General features: G+C 46.3%; 1 protein-coding gene across 2 annotated transcripts; it reads left to right on the forward strand.

Annotated features, from left to right (window-relative positions):
- The first annotated feature begins 4,440 nt into the window (after positions 1 to 4,440).
- On the forward strand, positions 4,441 to 14,855 carry LOC119441237 (boophilin-G2). Of its 2 annotated transcripts, XM_037705879.2 has the most exons (4): positions 4,441 to 4,746; positions 5,019 to 5,198; positions 10,778 to 10,807; positions 14,246 to 14,855. In XM_037705879.2, the coding sequence occupies exons 1-4, from the start codon at positions 4,563 to 4,565 to the stop codon at positions 14,473 to 14,475; spliced, it is 624 nt and encodes a 207-aa protein (XP_037561807.1). In that variant the 5' UTR covers positions 4,441 to 4,562; the 3' UTR covers positions 14,476 to 14,855. The 2 variants fall into 2 exon arrangements, with proteins under 2 accessions (XP_037561807.1, XP_037561808.1); XM_037705880.2 differs by lacking the exon at positions 10,778 to 10,807.
- The last annotated feature ends 1,891 nt before the right edge of the window (positions 14,856 to 16,746 follow it).

The raw sequence follows: 16,746 nt of genomic DNA on the forward strand, positions 1-16,746 counted from the left end.
TAAAAATAAAATATTGCAAAATCGTTGGACTGATCCTAATTTCTCCTAATCCTAATTGCCCTGCAAAACAAGATATACACTCATAAAGTTTGCACCCTTTGCAGCTTGTCCCACAACGATAATCGTCATCTGTCCTGCGCGCCTTTTTCTTTAACGCTCCGAGCCCGGTACTTCCAAGCCACGAACGACATGCGCGTCATCAGCGTGACATAGCATTATCGACAGGAAAGTAGCGAGCGCAGAGTTTTCAGGAAAGGAATCGCAAGCAAGGCGGATGACGATTATCGTTCTGGGACAATTAGATAAGCCCCCAAGGGCGCAACATTTTGATTAAGAGTGTATGGGAGATTAAGGGCAAAGGACGCTTCATTCGAGTGTTTCGGCAAGCCTGTGCAAGTTTCGGTCTTCCAAATACACTTCTACGGCAGCTGCCGTGACACTTCTCCGATTTTTTTTTTTTTTTTCGGTACGTGATTTAAAAGAACGAACCTAGAAGCGCCGCAACACGGTTATCGTTACAGCGCTGCCCTACTTCAGCTTGTTTCGACGACGACGCGGGGAATCCAGACGGCGAAAACAAGTGATGAAAAACTGCAACGTCATCGGTAACCACCGTCAGCACAGTGCAAATAGGAAAAGCTGCGGCCGTAGCTTGTAACGATCCAGTTTGGCGCCGCGCATCGCAAGAAGAATCGGAAATGATATGGAACGTTAATTACGTTACGAAATACGGGCCTTTTGTGACCGTAGCCTGTAACGATTCGTTTCATTGCTTATTCTTTTCTTATCGCCCGTCGCCCCGAGTGGCCGATCCAGGCGATAACGGTCATAACGGTGGCTTGAAAGGCGAAAATAATGGGAAGTGAAAGGAAGAGCCCAAATTACGGCCTCTGGTTTTCATCACGCCGACTAATCGCGATAACCCGGCGACGGCGTTCCGATTGGGGTGGAATGCAAAGACGCTCGCGTACCGTGCATTGGTAAGGAACCCCACGTGGTCAAAATTAATCCGGAGCCTTCCACTATGGCGTGCCTCAGACGCCAGCAAACACGAGCGACTCATTGACAACTCACTAAAATTTGTGAGCACACTTTCCATTAATTACTGTAATGCACATTTTTGTGCGGAATGGAAACCGGTCAGTGCGCGAGGCATGGCCGCTCAGTAAAAAATCCTATATTTCCAGACGTCCGTCCTCGAAATTTCACAGAATGTGCTAGCTTTTCGCGCAGCTTTGTCCCGCAATACGCGAGAAATGCTCATTGGAAAAGTATTTACTGCGATGCCAAAGCATTCTTCCACGAATTCCCCTTACGGCTGACCCAGCCGTCAGTTTCCGTGTCCGATGAAACCGCGACGGCAGTAGCCAGGGGGGGGGGGGGGGGGGGGGGGGGGTTGACAGTTAGCCAATACCATCTAAACAGCACTAATTTCGATTTCTTCACGGGAAATTGTCAAAGAAATGCGCCTTTTGCGAGTGTGCAGACGATTGCGCTTCTTACATCTTCGTTGCAGTACTCAAATGCGTAAGGAAAGAAAAGGGGTTAAACAAAAGGGGGGGTGGGGTTACAACCCCCGAATCACCCCCCCCCCCCCCCCCCCCCCGTCGGTGCGCCACTGCGCGACGGGTCCTCGACCCCGACGCGGAAAGTGTGGCGTGCTATCGGCATTAATCGCGAAGCGAAACTGCTTTGCAGAATGAATCCGGCGTTTATGCCATTCAATGTCAGTACGAGTACAGCGGCTGGAATGTACTAACTACGAGGCACTGAACACAACGCTGATGATGCAGGAGCACCACTTGCGCAATAAACAAAATAATAATATAAATAAATAAACAAACAAATAAATAAATAAATAAATAAATAAATAAATAAATAAACAAATAAATAAATAAATAAATAAATAAATAACAAGTGAGCTGGTTGCGTGTGCTGCAGAGCAGTAAGTGAAATGTGGCTTCTACATTCCGTTGCTAAGCGCCCCTGTACCGGTTTACAAAAAATCGGGATGGTATGAGTCACCAGATGACACACAAACTGACACGTAAACATAAACACACACAGGCCTCGCGCTGTCAGCGCAATGCATCAAGACACGCCCGTACAAATAGCCCCTGTCGAAGCCCTTCTTGACAAAACTCCTAGCACAGCAGCAGGATGTCGACCCATGCACAGCCCTTCATGCATGGTCTCCGAGAATAAAATGGCATCGCTGGTATCGCTGTTACCGCGCTGAATATTCACGAAGGCAACATGCAACACTTTCCAACATGGCATTGACCACCAGCACGCAGGCACACAAACTTCAAACGAGTTTCCTGGTGGCGCCATCAAGCGATAGATAGTGCTACTACTCGCGTTTAGAAACTCGACAATAACGATTGCGCGTATTCGACCGTTTCATGAACTCAACGGTGCTTCACCAATAATAAAACAAAACCACTTTTAAGTCGTCTGAGTGTTTAACTTGTCGCCGTAAGTGATTTCTTCTTTTTTTTTTTTTTCTTCTAGCAGCGCGCGTAATTTGAATTTGAAGAGCAATGAAGGAGACAGCGAAACGTTTTATCTGATACGTTGGCAGCACTCGTGGCTCAATATGTCACCCGTAAAAGAGCGAGGGATTCTGGGATGCGCCGTCTGCTAGCTGCTTCCGGTTCGAGTCAACGCAGCCGCCGCCACCGCTAGGGTCCACCGCTTCGCGGTTGAAGCCCATTGATGCGCTTGCAGTCCGGCTTTGTCACACATGAAGATTAGACGGTTGCAGGTGCCAAGCAAAACCATTGTCGGCTGTTCAAATTCAAGCGTTAAAGGTAAACGCATGTACCTACTGGCTTGCAGCATCCCTTGCTGAGTCAGCTGTGCACAAGCATCAGAGGCATGACTGCCACTTCCATATTGTAACAAGGCAGATACCATGAGTGAACAAGAAGAAAATGAACGTATACAGTGTAACTTAATTGGCGGCGATGAGCTGTGTAAGGGCCGACACGGAATGATTCCCCAAGATATTTCTTTCTCTAACATTTACTCAAACAGCCAGAACTATTTCAGTACTCGCATGCACATATGGCGGGATTATGAAACATGGGTTTAAGGCTCAAATTCAAACGGGACACAGGGAGATAAACCGCCGTGGTTGCTTAGTGGCTATGGTGTTGGGCTCTTAAGCCCGATGTCGTGGAATCAAATCCCAGCCACGGCGGCCGCATTTCGGTGGGGGCGAAATGCGAACACACCCGTGTACTTAGATTTTAGGTGCACGTTAAAGAACCCCAGGGGATCGAAATTATTCCGGAGCCCCCCACTACGGGTGCCTCATAATCAAATCGTGGTTTTAGCACGTAAAACCACATAATTTAATTTAATTGAACAGCGAGATCAACTAGCCGACATTGTTTCCTTGAAAGCAGGTAGAGGAAATGCGCAGCCGTAATATGTCGGCGATACGGCCATTCCCCCATCTAGTTGACAAAAAAGCGAAAACTTCTCACTTCAAATGAACCTCGAGTTTCGACCGAGAAATGCCATTGACAGCGCGCAAGGTTTTGAAAACCTTTTCAGCACTCCATTTTCTAATTATGCTAGCTTCGACGTTACCGACGATATCGGTTGCAGCGACGATCACAGAGCAGCATTTACCAGACCGCTGTAGCCATCGCCTCAGCACCCGGTTTTCTAAAGTAATGCTTCTATACGCTTGATAAATTATCGGATAAAGATAACCTTTTCATCTGTCTGACTGACCCGCAGGCAGAGCAGTCAGTGAGGATGCGTCCAAGCAGCGGCAAATCTCGTAGAGCTAAACGTGTCAGAAGAAAAAAGGCTGCCGAAACGAAAACCGAAGTTTGTTTATGAATATAAGCATATCCTTACCGCTCTTGGCTTGTCATCGTCGCGCCCAGAGTGAACTGAAACCTAGAATCAGCTGCATGAATAGTACGACATTGCTGGTCGACAAAGCAGACGGAAAGCCTCGCACGACTCACAATTGAAACCGCACAGAAAAACACGTGCGCCGGGCATGCCGCCGCGTCGTCCGTCGAACCGGAAGCTGCCAGCAGACGGCGCGCCCCACAATTCTTTGCGATTGCTCGTTTTACCGGTCACCTATTCGTACCGGTGACTTTCCTTGCTGTATATCGCGTGAACTTACACAGCTGAAGCCTAGCACATTCGCGAATGACATAGCGAATAGTACAAGAATCGCTACAAGAATAGGAGCAGCCTGTGTTGAAGTTATCTTCCAGACGAGCAGGTCAGACGTCGCAAGATTGTAAGGTTGCCTCGAGCCAAATTGCTCGTGCTGACAAATACGCACGAGCGGCCACGCATGCGCGGAAGGCGCTTCGCGGAAGCGCTTATCGCTGCATTATAGTTCGCGGTAAGCTAAAGCGCTCTATCCGTGCCCTACCCACGGATGGCTGGATAAGCCGGAATTGTTCGAGAAACGAAGTCGCGCTCAATGTCCGGTGTGACGGCTTTCGGCTGCGTGTAGTACACTACATTGGTAGGAACGAACGGCGCATTGTCCTTCGCGCAGGTCGCGGCGAGCAGACGATATGTTTACGATCAGGGTGGTTTCGCACGCGGCACCGATCCGCGCGAGGAGCAGTAACTCTGGAGCACGCCGAACAAAGGCAGCTTTAAGCGAGGCCCGATCAGCTTGTGCGGTGATGCCGCTGCTCGGTTCACACTGCTGCGGCTCTAGGCTTTGGCTGACCGCAGTCGCCGCGCTAGTGACTGGTGAGCTGTACCCTTCCCTGATAACCTTGGAATATCGCTGAAAGATGATTAGTTTCTTATTGAATCTTTACACTGTACTGTAGTGCCGGTATGGAACGGTAACGAAAAGAAGGTAGAGCTCCTATAACGGTTAATAACTTTCAACTGGGATTTGTGATCATTATAGTGTAACCGGGCACTCTAAGTGTCCATACCAAGGTACCCGTAGGTGTCCGTACCAGCGAGTTGGCCGCGAACTGACCCCTGACCAGCGTGTCTTGCCGCGGTCGCAGCGTGCGGCGCTCTCGAGCCCGAGTGCCTTCAGCCTCTGGAGCGAGGCTCGTGCGACAAGCTGCACGGTCGTTTCTTCTACAACGCCACCAGCCGCCAGTGCCAGGAGTTCTTCTGGCTCGGGTGCGCCGAGAACGCGAACAACTTCGAGAACCGCGAGGACTGCGAGAAGGAGTGCCAGCGTGAGTACCCCATTATGGCGACCGGGTGCTGCTCCGTCCTGGGGCTGCCCTGACACCACTGGTGATTTTGATGAAATAGCATTTGAAGTCGACAGGGAGATCTGAGGCATATTAGATGCACTGATGTTTCATATAGAGTGCCGGAGAATTGTATATGTGTAGCTAACGGATAATGAAACCAGGGATTATGAAGCCAACGTTCATGAAGCCATGGCGGGCAGTCTCGATTCAGGTAGCCTAGATGTCTTTATTGGCCAGTTCCGTGACGCCTCCGGTTAAAAGAACGTTCCACATCCCCTGCCATGGCTGTGAGGGGCGCTGGATATAACACTCCCGCGGTTAGATCAAGTCATCATCCTCATTAGCCTATATTTATGTCCACTGGAGGACGAAGGCCTCTCCCTGCTATCTCCAATTACCCCTGTCTTGCGCTAGCTGATTCCAACTTGCACCTGCAAATTTCCTAACTTCATCACTCCATCTAGTTTTCTGCCGTCCTCGACAGCGCTTTCCTTCTCTTGGTATCCATTCTGTAACTCTAATGGTCCACCGGTTATCCATCCAACGCATTACATGGCCTGCCCAGCTCCACTTTTTTCTGTTAATGCCGACTAGAATATCGGCTATCCCCGTTTGCTCTCTGATCCACACCGCTCTCTTCATGTCTCTTAACGTTAGGCCTAACATTTTCGTTCCATCGCTCTTTGTGGGGTCCTTAACTTTTTATAGAGCCTCTTTGTTAGCTTCCAAATGTCTGCCCCATATGTTAGCACCTGTAGGCTGCAATATGATTGTACGCTTTTCATTTCAATGACAGTCGTAAGCTAACAGTCAGGATTTGGCGATGCCTGCCGTATACACTCCAAATCAATTTTATTCTTCTGAAAATTTCCTTCTGATGATCAGGGTCCCCTGTAAATAATTGACCTAGCTAAACGTACTCCTTTACAGACTCTAGAGGCTGACTGGCGATCCTGAATTCTTGTCCCCTTGCCAGGCTATTTAACATTATCTTTGTCTTCTGCATATTCATCTTCAACCCAATTCTTACACTTTCTCTATCAAGGTCCTCAATCATTTGTTGTAATTAGTTCCCATTGTTGCTGAATAGAACAATGTCATCTGCAAACCGAAGGCTGCTGAGATATTCGCCGTTGATCCGCACTCCTAAGCCTTCCTCTTTAAGAGCTTGAATACTTCCTCTAAGCATGCAGTGAATAGCATCGGAGAGAGTGTGTCTCCTTGCCCGACCCCTTTATTGATAGGTAACCTTCTACTTTTCTTGTGGAGAACCAATGTAGCTGTGGAATTTTGTAGATATTTCCCAAGATATTCACGTGTGCCTCCTGTACTCCTTGGTTACGCGATGCCTCTATGACTGCTGGTATCTCTACTGAATCAAATGCTTTTTCATAATCTATAAAAGCCATATAGATATGTTTATCGTACTCGAACAGATTGCTCGATTACCTGGATGGATGACATGGATGTGCTCCATTGTAGAATATCCCTTCCTGAAGCCAGCCTGTTCTCTTGGTTGATTGAAGTCAAATATTGCCCTGATTCTATCAGAAATTATCTCGGTTAATATTTTATACAGTACTGAAAGCAAGCTAATATAAAATATTAACAAAGATAATTTCCATTAGAATCAGGGCAAATTAGGACTTCTAGTGCACGCACATAAATACCCAGAGAGTGGACGGGAGGACGGCTGTTGCCGTAACTCAGTTTATGTAGTACCGTACGTCGTTGCGGGTTGGGTTCCTATCGGCAGAAAGTTGTTTTCCCAGTTTCATTTCCCTATTATTTCTACATTTCAATTGAAAACAGTTAATTTCTGCTAAGCTTTCATGATCTTCATTGTCTGTCGACTTCATATTGCTGTTACTAAAAATCGAGCCCCCGGGCTTCTTCGATTCTTCTTTTTCTCTGGAAAGAAACTTTTTATCGTTACCGTTATTCCCTGCAGGTAGAAAAGTGAATCATCCACATTTACTGTAGCTAATTGATTTTCCTATTTACTCGCTACACTAAATCTGGATAAGCCTGCATGCAAGAGCTTTTAGTGCGCAAATATACCTCGCGTATATTGCAGTTTCGTAACTGCGCACGTCTACAGCGCCAACATATATGATTTTGTGGCCTGTGTGGTAAAATGAGGCGTTCAGCTTGAAATATTTGCCTATTTTACCTAGCAAATGCAACAAGCTATGGTTGTCGTTGTTTAATAACGGTTCACAAACGGGAAGATAGGCTGAGTCGGCCACACTAATATACGATTAAGAAAATTGAGGCTATTTTAATCTCGTATAACGTGCAAACACAAAATATACCAAGTTAAAAAGAAATCTAACCATGAAGAGGGTTCAGATATGCACACGCCCCTGCCCATGTCGCAGTAAAAGCACTGTTATACACATTGCTGCAGTGTACACACAGCGCCAGACTCCCGCTAATTGTACCTTGGTTAATTCGAAACTTCGCTTAATTCGAACGCACTGGGAAGTCGCGGAGACAAGCCACAGACTTTTGCTATTGAAGAAAATCTGGTTTACTTGGAACGCGATAGCATGCCGCTTCAGTTAATTCGACCTTCCGCCCGTGAAGCCATTCGTTTCCAATTGCGTCGTGTCGCGTCACGCTGAGGCTGCATTTAAGCCTGTCGGTGCTCTTCGCGCATGCTGTTTGAGCCGTGCTTTAAGAGCAAGAAGCAAAAAGACATTACAGACCAGTTCAAGAAATAAAAAAGGTCTGAATTCGTTCAATTTGTGGCCGTTTGTTAGTGCGACTTTTTGGGATAATTCGACCAAATCTTGCGGCCCCGCAAGGGTCGAATTAACAGTGTCGGTGATAGCGGAAGAGAAGAGGGAAAGACAGGCACATTAATCTGGTTTGCTACCCTACACTAACATAGGAAAAATGGGAAAGCAAAGGAAAGTGACGTACATGTGCGCACACGGCCGTGCTCACTGAACATTCAAAGGCAGTGGGAGTCCATCAGCAGTAACGAAATGCTGTCACTATCCGAAAGTTGGCACTCCGGAGCTGGATGTTATATACTTAGTTTATCACATGCTAGGGGGGTTGTGATGGCAGTCCACTCCCTCGCTTGGCCATGCCGGTTGTACACAGAGGCTGCTCTTTTTTAACTCTGGCATGCACAGGGCTGTAAAGTCGAGGAGGATCCAGCTTTTATTACTCCGTTTTCTTATAAAGATTCGAGAGTATTTCTGCGCCTGCCTTACCCAATTTTATGAATCTGGATTTCTTGACTCCTTGCGATGCATCTAGGGCCCCATACACAATCACATGTTTATGTGCATGATGATGACGATGACCATGTTTGTGGGGATGCTGAGGACGACGATGACGATCATGATGATGCCCGTGATGGTGATGACGATAAATCTTTGAACGAGTCTTCATTAGAATTCCCTCGAATTTACTATGGTCCCTAAACCATACATTTACGCTGATAATCATGGATAAGTGGGTTCAAGTACATGCCCAGTATTTCACGAGAAAGCCCCCCCCCCCCCCCCCCCCCCCCCTCGCGCTCTGGAGGGCAAAAACTATGTGTAACACCACTGTATTTCTTGGCACCCCTTTGGGGAGGACGAATATCAGAATTTTTGGCGGTGAATGAACATGACTTAATTGATTACTGCTGGGCCTCGATTCTGGATATGCAGGATGTGTCCTAAGGCAATAATTTTTTTATTTCTTGAGTTTTCTTATTCACAGTATAGATCATAACGGTGCTAAGAGCTCAATGACGCGTTTGTTGCTTTGTTCAAAGTAAATGAGTATGAGTAACGTTGTAAGTGGCTATAATTGAATATTACGATTTGTCTCTTCATATCCTCTTCATATCGGCTTGAACCAGAGGAACTTCTATGCGACTGAATATATAGGGGGGGGGGGGGATCAGTTCATCAAAAAGAAAGTTAGGTGGTATCATTATCCGAACGTGTTTCAGAAAAAGCTACTAAACCGATCGCCTCTTCAGGAAAACACCAGTTCTCCTGAAATCCTGAAATAATCATAGATGGGGGTTCAAAACATGGCAGCCATGACGTTCTTCCGGCTTCTGCGATAACTTCCGGTGCATGCAGCCCATGAAAGCATAGCCTTTGAGGTCTGTTTCTGTTACTCCGAGGAAGCGGTCGCTGGAGGCTAGAGTTACTGATGTACAGTAACTCTACTGGGGGCTGGATTTGGACACCACCTATCAGCCTCGTCCGCGACCGAACGGCGCTCTGGTGACGTCAGTCGGGGGGACCCGCCTTTGTCGTCTGCTACGCTTCGTGCGTTTTCTCGCGCTCTGGCTGCGTCTCGCATAGCACGGCGCTCTCCAATTACTGTCTGAATTTTTTTTGCAGTTCTAGTTCTATAAATGACAGCATTAGGAAGACAACACACGTTGTATATTTAGTGTATCTGCTGTATCACCACCCGATGTTGTAGCCCAGTGGCTATGGCTTTGCGCTGCTAAGCTCGAGGTCAATGATTCGGCTCGCCTGTACTTAAATTTAGGTGCACGTTAAAGAACCACACGTGGGCAAAATGAATCCGGAGTCCTCCATTATGGCGTGCCTCATAATCATACGGGGGTTCTGGCACGTAAAATCCAAGAATTCCAATCCAAGAAATCCAATCGCGCGCAGGGACAAGATCGCGGGACTCAGTCATAAAACATCGCGCCGAGCGAGTAAATGAGACTCTACGCAACTTCTGAAGTGAAGCACGATCGCAGGACTCATTCACAAAATTTCGCGTCGGCTAAGTGGCATTGTAGTTGAATGCAAATTTTAAATCTCGCTCGCAGTTCTAGCCACTTGGTATATTTTTCTGATCAGAAAAGTCCATTTTTTTTTCACTGACAAGCGGTTTATCTCGAACAATAATTACACCTTACTCTATCATGTTGCGCACTCGTCAATCATGCTTTACACTATTTTCATGCGAGTAAATCTCATTACTACTTTCTAATGCAAAAAAATATTTTGTTTAGGTTGGCATAGGACTATTTCTGTTAAACGCACTTTCAGACTACCGGAGACCACTCGGAAGACATCACTTTATCAGCTTAGAAATAAAAATATTGTTATAAAATAAAGAAAAAAAAAAAAGCCGCAGGAACGCCTGTGAACATTTTCATTGAGCTTTTGTACTTCCCCGTGCAAAGGCACGGAGGAGTCGCGCGAAGCTATAATTTGAGGTATACCTTTGTATGGTCATGCTACCCTCAGTTGGATGACAACTATTGCTTTTTTTATTGAGCTTTTTTATTGAGAATAACATGCGCTCAAAATTAACCCAGAGCGGGATCCTCCGGCTACGGCTTCTCTCATAGCCTGAAAGTGGATTTGGGACATGGGTGATTTATGTCAACTTAAGTCAGTCGGTGCAACATGGCAACATTTGCGGAGCTGGATGGCTGTTTGGTGTCAACAAGTAGGCTGGCAGCACAGCTGCACTTTTCACGACAGTTAAGATTTTGCTCCCACGTCAAAGTTAATTTTCAGTCGTTTGTATTTCAAAGCATCCCACTTTCTCAATCTTTCTCTTTCCAGACTCGGGAATACCACTGCCAAGACCTAAAGGCAAGTGCAACCGGCACACACGATCTAGCTATTACATAAATCGGCAGCCAGTGCAGTGCGAAAGGAATAGCAACCTAAAGGGAGCACGTCACAGTTAATGTGCGAAAGACCACATCGCCGGCTCATTTGCTGCTCGAATGGTATATGCAAACACCAAATGTCCTGATATTCACAAATATCGCCATTGATGTATCTCAAATTAAGCTGTTCGTTGATCGAAAATATTTGTACTTATTAAAGTTTTCTTTATTTCAGCTCGTAATGCCGAGGTTCAATCAGTTCAACTTAAAAAGGCAGCGTAAGGCATCGATATACTTCGCCACATAACAGGCGCGCGTTGAGGCGAAGGGCGGATTAAACCACTTAGACCGCTGAGCAGGCAGGTGCCGCCACCTCTTGGTGCTTTCTTGTACCATATTCTGGTACGCTGTTGACAGTGATCACCCTCTGCAGTTTGCAGCTCCATGTCGACAGTCGGCACGTTTGCCAGTTTCTCATTTTCCTCAATAAACCACTACTACTACTTGCATTCACCGTCACTTGCCGTCAGCGAAGAGAGGCAGCGATTATGATCTTCGCGCCAAATAAAAGTGCATGCAAACAGTCGGAGCCAGCGAACTCGGGGTTGTATCGCAGCAGCAGTTGTACCAATCCCAGGTGAAAATTTCCTGTTGGTTTCCTGCTGGGAGCTGCTGGTGTGTACTGGTTTCTGATGTAACCAGCAAGTAACCTGCTGGTTTCCTGCTGGTTGTGCTGGTTCCAGCAGGGTGCTTACTGGTTTTCTATTGGTCCCAGCGGGCTGCCTGCTATCTTGCTGGTGGTTCCAGAAGGGTGCTTATTGGTTTTCTGTTGCTCTTGGCAGGCTGCGTGCAGGCTTGCTGCTGGTTCCAGCAGAGTGCTTCTAGTTTTCTGTACTGGTTTCAGCAGGATACTCGTTTCCTCCTGGGACGCTGCTGGAACCAGCAAGTAACCTGCTGGTTTTCACTTGACTTGAACTAGTTCCAACAATGCTCTCAGTGGTTTTGTTTGGACTCGAACTAACTAGTCCAAGCATTCACTCTTGGAGTTAGGATGTTAGGATCTGCTGTTTCTAGCTAAGAACTTATTGCTTTTCAACTCCGTGCACTGATCCATTTAGGGAAGGACGTGGCATAGTGAAATACAACCCAAGAATGATGTTCAAATGTACATATTAGACCTTATGCTGTACATCAGTGCACTCACTCTACTGGTCTCAGTATCTTCTCGTTCCAGTGGCTGCTGGGAATGTGCTAATAAACCAGCACTACTGGAGCCAGTAAAAAAACAGCAGGAAACCAGCAGGAAATTTTCACCTGGGAAATTTCAGGGTGTCGGAACGAAATGTTTTTCGTTCTGGTTTTAGTTTCGTTCCACTGAAAGAAGTTCCATTCCGGTTCTGCACCGGAACGGGGAAAAAAAATAAAAATGGTCCGTAACGGTTCATAACGGCTTTGGTTCACCTGCAAAAAATTTCGAAGCAAAGTAACGATAAAAGCAGTATTTTTAAATTTTCAATAATTTGAGAATGCCTTTCTCAATGTTTATGTTTATCAATATATTTCTCAATGATTTTTCTCAATTTATTTGTCTATGGGCCGGTAACCGTTTTGCGCGTGGGTTGATGCGGTAGCGCGAATGTGATATGGCTGACGGCCAGGCCTTGCTTGCACAAGTCATCTCGTCCTCGGCGAGGCAGTCCTTGCTTCGCGTTATTCGGGCTATTGTGAATTATGAATTCTAAAGTCATGCTCAATGCCTTGAGTCAATGCACTGAGAGAGAGAGAGAGAGAGAGAGAGAGAGAGAGAGAGAGAGAGAATAAACTTTAATCCAAAGAGCACGCGAGCGTAGGTAGCTCCTCAGCTCTGCAGTGGGTGGTCCCCTCAGTCCACGAGTCCAGCGGCCTTAGCTGCCCTTCTCGCTCGATTGACCAGGTTGAGCTGGTCCGTCGAGTCGGAGCTGGACAGCGCTGCCTCCCATTGCCGTGTGGTGGGGTGTGTTATGGGTGCTCAAGGCACTGAGCATGATCTCAGAAGCAGCACGTCATCGAGTGTACTCGCCGAAATGCGAGACCGCTGTTCTGATAAAACGAACTTAAACGAACATAAACGAACGATAAAGCTTCGGTAACAAAGTGTTGTACCCGTAGAAAACGAAACGATAAGCTCTTGAGCGCGCAAGCCCTGGGTTTTGCTACGATGCCGATCTGCTAGTGCACCGAGCGGAAGGCTTAGGTTAATAGAGCGCTCGACCGGCTATCGCGCTCACTATCGCTGCCTGAGATACGCGCTTATGCGGACCCTGAGATAGGCGGTAATTCTGACGTTGCCTAACGTCAGTTGCGGCGGATTGCCGTCTTTCCCCTTGAACCGAAAACCGATAAAAATATTTAGTTTTTGGTAATAAATAGCGTTTTTGGTTACGTTTTCGTTCCGGTCAAAAATAGTTTTTTTTATCGTTTTTCGTTTTTGTTTTGGTTCCGTTCCGACTCACTGGTACCAATACTCCCTGCTGGTGCATTCACATGTATGAGGTTAACCACGCATATTCGCAGTTGGAGGATGTGGTATCTATAATGGCAGAGCGTTAAATCTATGTTAAAATACTGCTGCAGCAATTACGGGGCTTTCAGTCACATCTTTGAGGTGATATAACTTAATGCTGCACAACACAGAATAGTTCAATCTTAGAGTGTACTGAGCAGTCCTACTCTATGCGACATCCCACATGCCTCAGCCAAACAGCTTATTCTTAGCGACTGCTTGAGCATTTAATACAGAAAGGATAGTAATGAACCTTCTCGAGTTTTTGATGGTTTACGATATTTTTTGTTCTTTTTTTACCGAAGTCATGTTCGCGTTGAAAGTGGCTTCAGTGTTAATCTGGCAAAGTACTGATTGAACGACTGGTTTTGACGACCCAAAGGTACGAGACTGACCATGGTGACCAGGACTATAACTAGCATCAGTACTTAGCTCTGTAAAGTGCCTTGAAATTGTTGGAACGTGGGAGTTGCTACATTCTGCGCCCTTCGAATCGCTGCCGCCACGGCCGATTACAGAACTCGTGCGACGTCGTGCTCAAACGTCGGTACACTGCAGCTGCTAGAACAACACGGAGAGGAAATCACGGGCTGTCTCCTGCAATTTAATTTCCTGCTAACAGCCATCATTATTGTGCAAAGCGCGCTTCCGAGCAGCGTGACAGCACAGATGCAAGCCCACGAGGGACATTCATTTATCCAACCACTCCTTCAATCAATCAATCAATCAATCAATCAATCAATCAATCAATCAATCAATCAATCAATCAATCAATCAATCAATCAATCAATCAATCAATCAATCAATCAATCAATCAATCAATCAATCAATCAATCAATCAATCAATCAATCAATCAATCAATCAATCAGTCGCAGATGGGCCCGGCCGGCGCAACGCCATCTGCTATCGGCGCCCTCGACGCGGCAATTGCAAGGCCATCCACCGGCGCTGGTTCTTCAACTACCGCACCCTGATGTGCGACCGCTTCCTCTGGGGAGGCTGCGACACCAACGGCAACAACTTCCACAACCGGCGCGACTGCCGCGTGGCCTGTTCGCTCGATTCGCCCGTCCCCGAAAGCGACAGATTGGACAGCGGCATGTAGTCCTGCCGGTATATATACCGGGGTTCTTGCAAGTCGACTAATGAAACAAGTGATACATATACGCAACTTGCAGCGATGAACAAAATGAGGGCTGTAATCGAGCGCTCCATCTTGTGTCCGCGTCAACTGTTTCCGCTGAATTTGTCCTACATAATGTCCTACTCTATTTGTCCTACTCATTTAATAAAGCCCTGGACCGCGTTGCGTCTAGCTATACAGAGAAAAAGTGGGGAGGCTGACATTAAAGGGCTACTCTTTGGAAAATATAATTTAGAACTATGCAGTGGTAGAGAAAATAAAGTATCAAACGAGACAGCTGTATCATAAAAAGAGCATCCGTACTTATAATGTTCAATACATTTGGCAATATTTGTCTGAAACGTATTCATGTTAGAAGCAACACAAGCAGGTACTTGCGTATATATGATTGCTCTTTAGGTGATTGAAGATCACGCAGTACATACATTGGACAACATCTAAATTCATGCAGAAAAATATAGTAATAAGTGGTTGAAATAACAAATCACATATCGGTGATAGTCCTGCTCTTATTATATATTACACCTGGTGTTCTTTGGAGAACTGCATGCCAAACATTCCTACAAATGGAGCACTAAAGTTAAAAATGCAATCTTTTAGAAATCGGATTATCGAGAACGACCGGACGTCGGGAAACAGGTTACGCGTTGAAAATTTCTCGCTACTTAGGTAAATACACTGAATAATCAAATTAATTAGCGCAGCTATTTACGCGTCTACCGACAATGAAAAGTTTGCAACTACTGACGAGGTGACCTCGTTTCCGTTTTCAAATCACGCAGTAGGTCCTTCTAGGCGACGCTTGTCTAGAGCTTTGCTTGATGGCGCATGATATCGGGGCGTTTTTTTTTAAGAAAGAAAAAAAAAAGCTGCTTTGTCCTCTTTCTTCTTCCTTTCTTCTTCCTGGTGTAGTGACGATCGCACCATTTGTGACCGTTTAAGTTACATCTAGCTTAAACATAACATGATAGGTGATGACCATTGTTCTGGAGTGTCGTCATCCGACTAAAGCACAGGGCACGCCACGAGCCGTAATCACCACGTCGAAGTAGTGAAGATGGCTCAATCTGCGGGGCGCATACCGGGTGGCATATATTGAAAATCTGGAAGCCACAGCGCCTTAGCAATCACCGTTGAACGCGTTTGGATGGAACGCCGCCAGAGACACTCGACGCCCTTTGAAACCACTGTGAGAGTACGCCGCGCCATCTAACGCCGTTTACGCCAACCTAACCTAACCTAACCTAACCTAACCTAACCTAATTTAACCTAACCTAACCTATCGTGGGCGACACGCAAAGGCAATAAACCTCGCGGCGTGACATCAGAGCGTCGGCGGCAGCGTTTCAGCCAGTCGCGTTCAACTTCGGTTACTAAGCGCTGTGCCTTGCAGATTTTCAATATACGCACCGGGAGACGTCATAAGACGAGAACGGCTGACATTTCTTGTTTTTTTTTTCTGCGTTCCTCGAGCAATAACTTCCGGTTTTCTAGCGAAAAAAAAAAATGAGAAAGCTCGTGCTGCTGGGGCTATAAGAATGGACTTCCTGTGCGATTTGAAAATTGATACGAGGTGATCTCGTCAGTAGCTACAAGCTTTCCATCGTCAGTAGCCATGCAGCTGCGCTAAATGCATATATCAATTAGTGAATTTAATTGCTTAGGGCGAACAATTAGAACACATAGCCCGGTTTCCGAAATCCGCCGATCCGCGTAATCTGGTTTCTAAGAAAAGGCACTTTCATCTTGAGTGCTCTATATTTAGGGATTTCTGGTAGCATTCTCAAGAACACCCAGTATATTGATGCTGACCGAACTCAAGATTGTTCAAATCTGCAAGAAGTGAAGAATAAATGACTTAAGATTCAATAAATGACAGCCGTAAAGCCATACTTTACGGCCATACTTTACTTTACGCTTATACACGCAAGAAAACTTGGGCGTTAGCGCGAAATTTAATCCGAAATTTTCAATTTAAGATTAATGCTCCTAAGCCTAACCCACCAACAGCTACAGCCATTTGGCATGGCCTGTGTCACGTCAAGAAGTACAGGGCCACCACTCTGTAATCTGCTTCAAAACATTCCGAAACCACCTGCACGCGTTCCTATAGAGCCTCCATGCACACCGCTGTGCAAGAGCATCTAGGGCTGACCGCCTAGATGCACATGCGAAAACATAACCACGCGTGTTCTGCGCACACTGACGACACCAACTTCCAGACTGCTGTGT

Source organism: Dermacentor silvarum, chromosome 2 (genome assembly GCF_013339745.2).
Source record: "Dermacentor silvarum isolate Dsil-2018 chromosome 2, BIME_Dsil_1.4, whole genome shotgun sequence".
In the NCBI taxonomy this organism is placed as follows: domain Eukaryota; kingdom Metazoa; phylum Arthropoda; class Arachnida; order Ixodida; family Ixodidae; genus Dermacentor; species Dermacentor silvarum.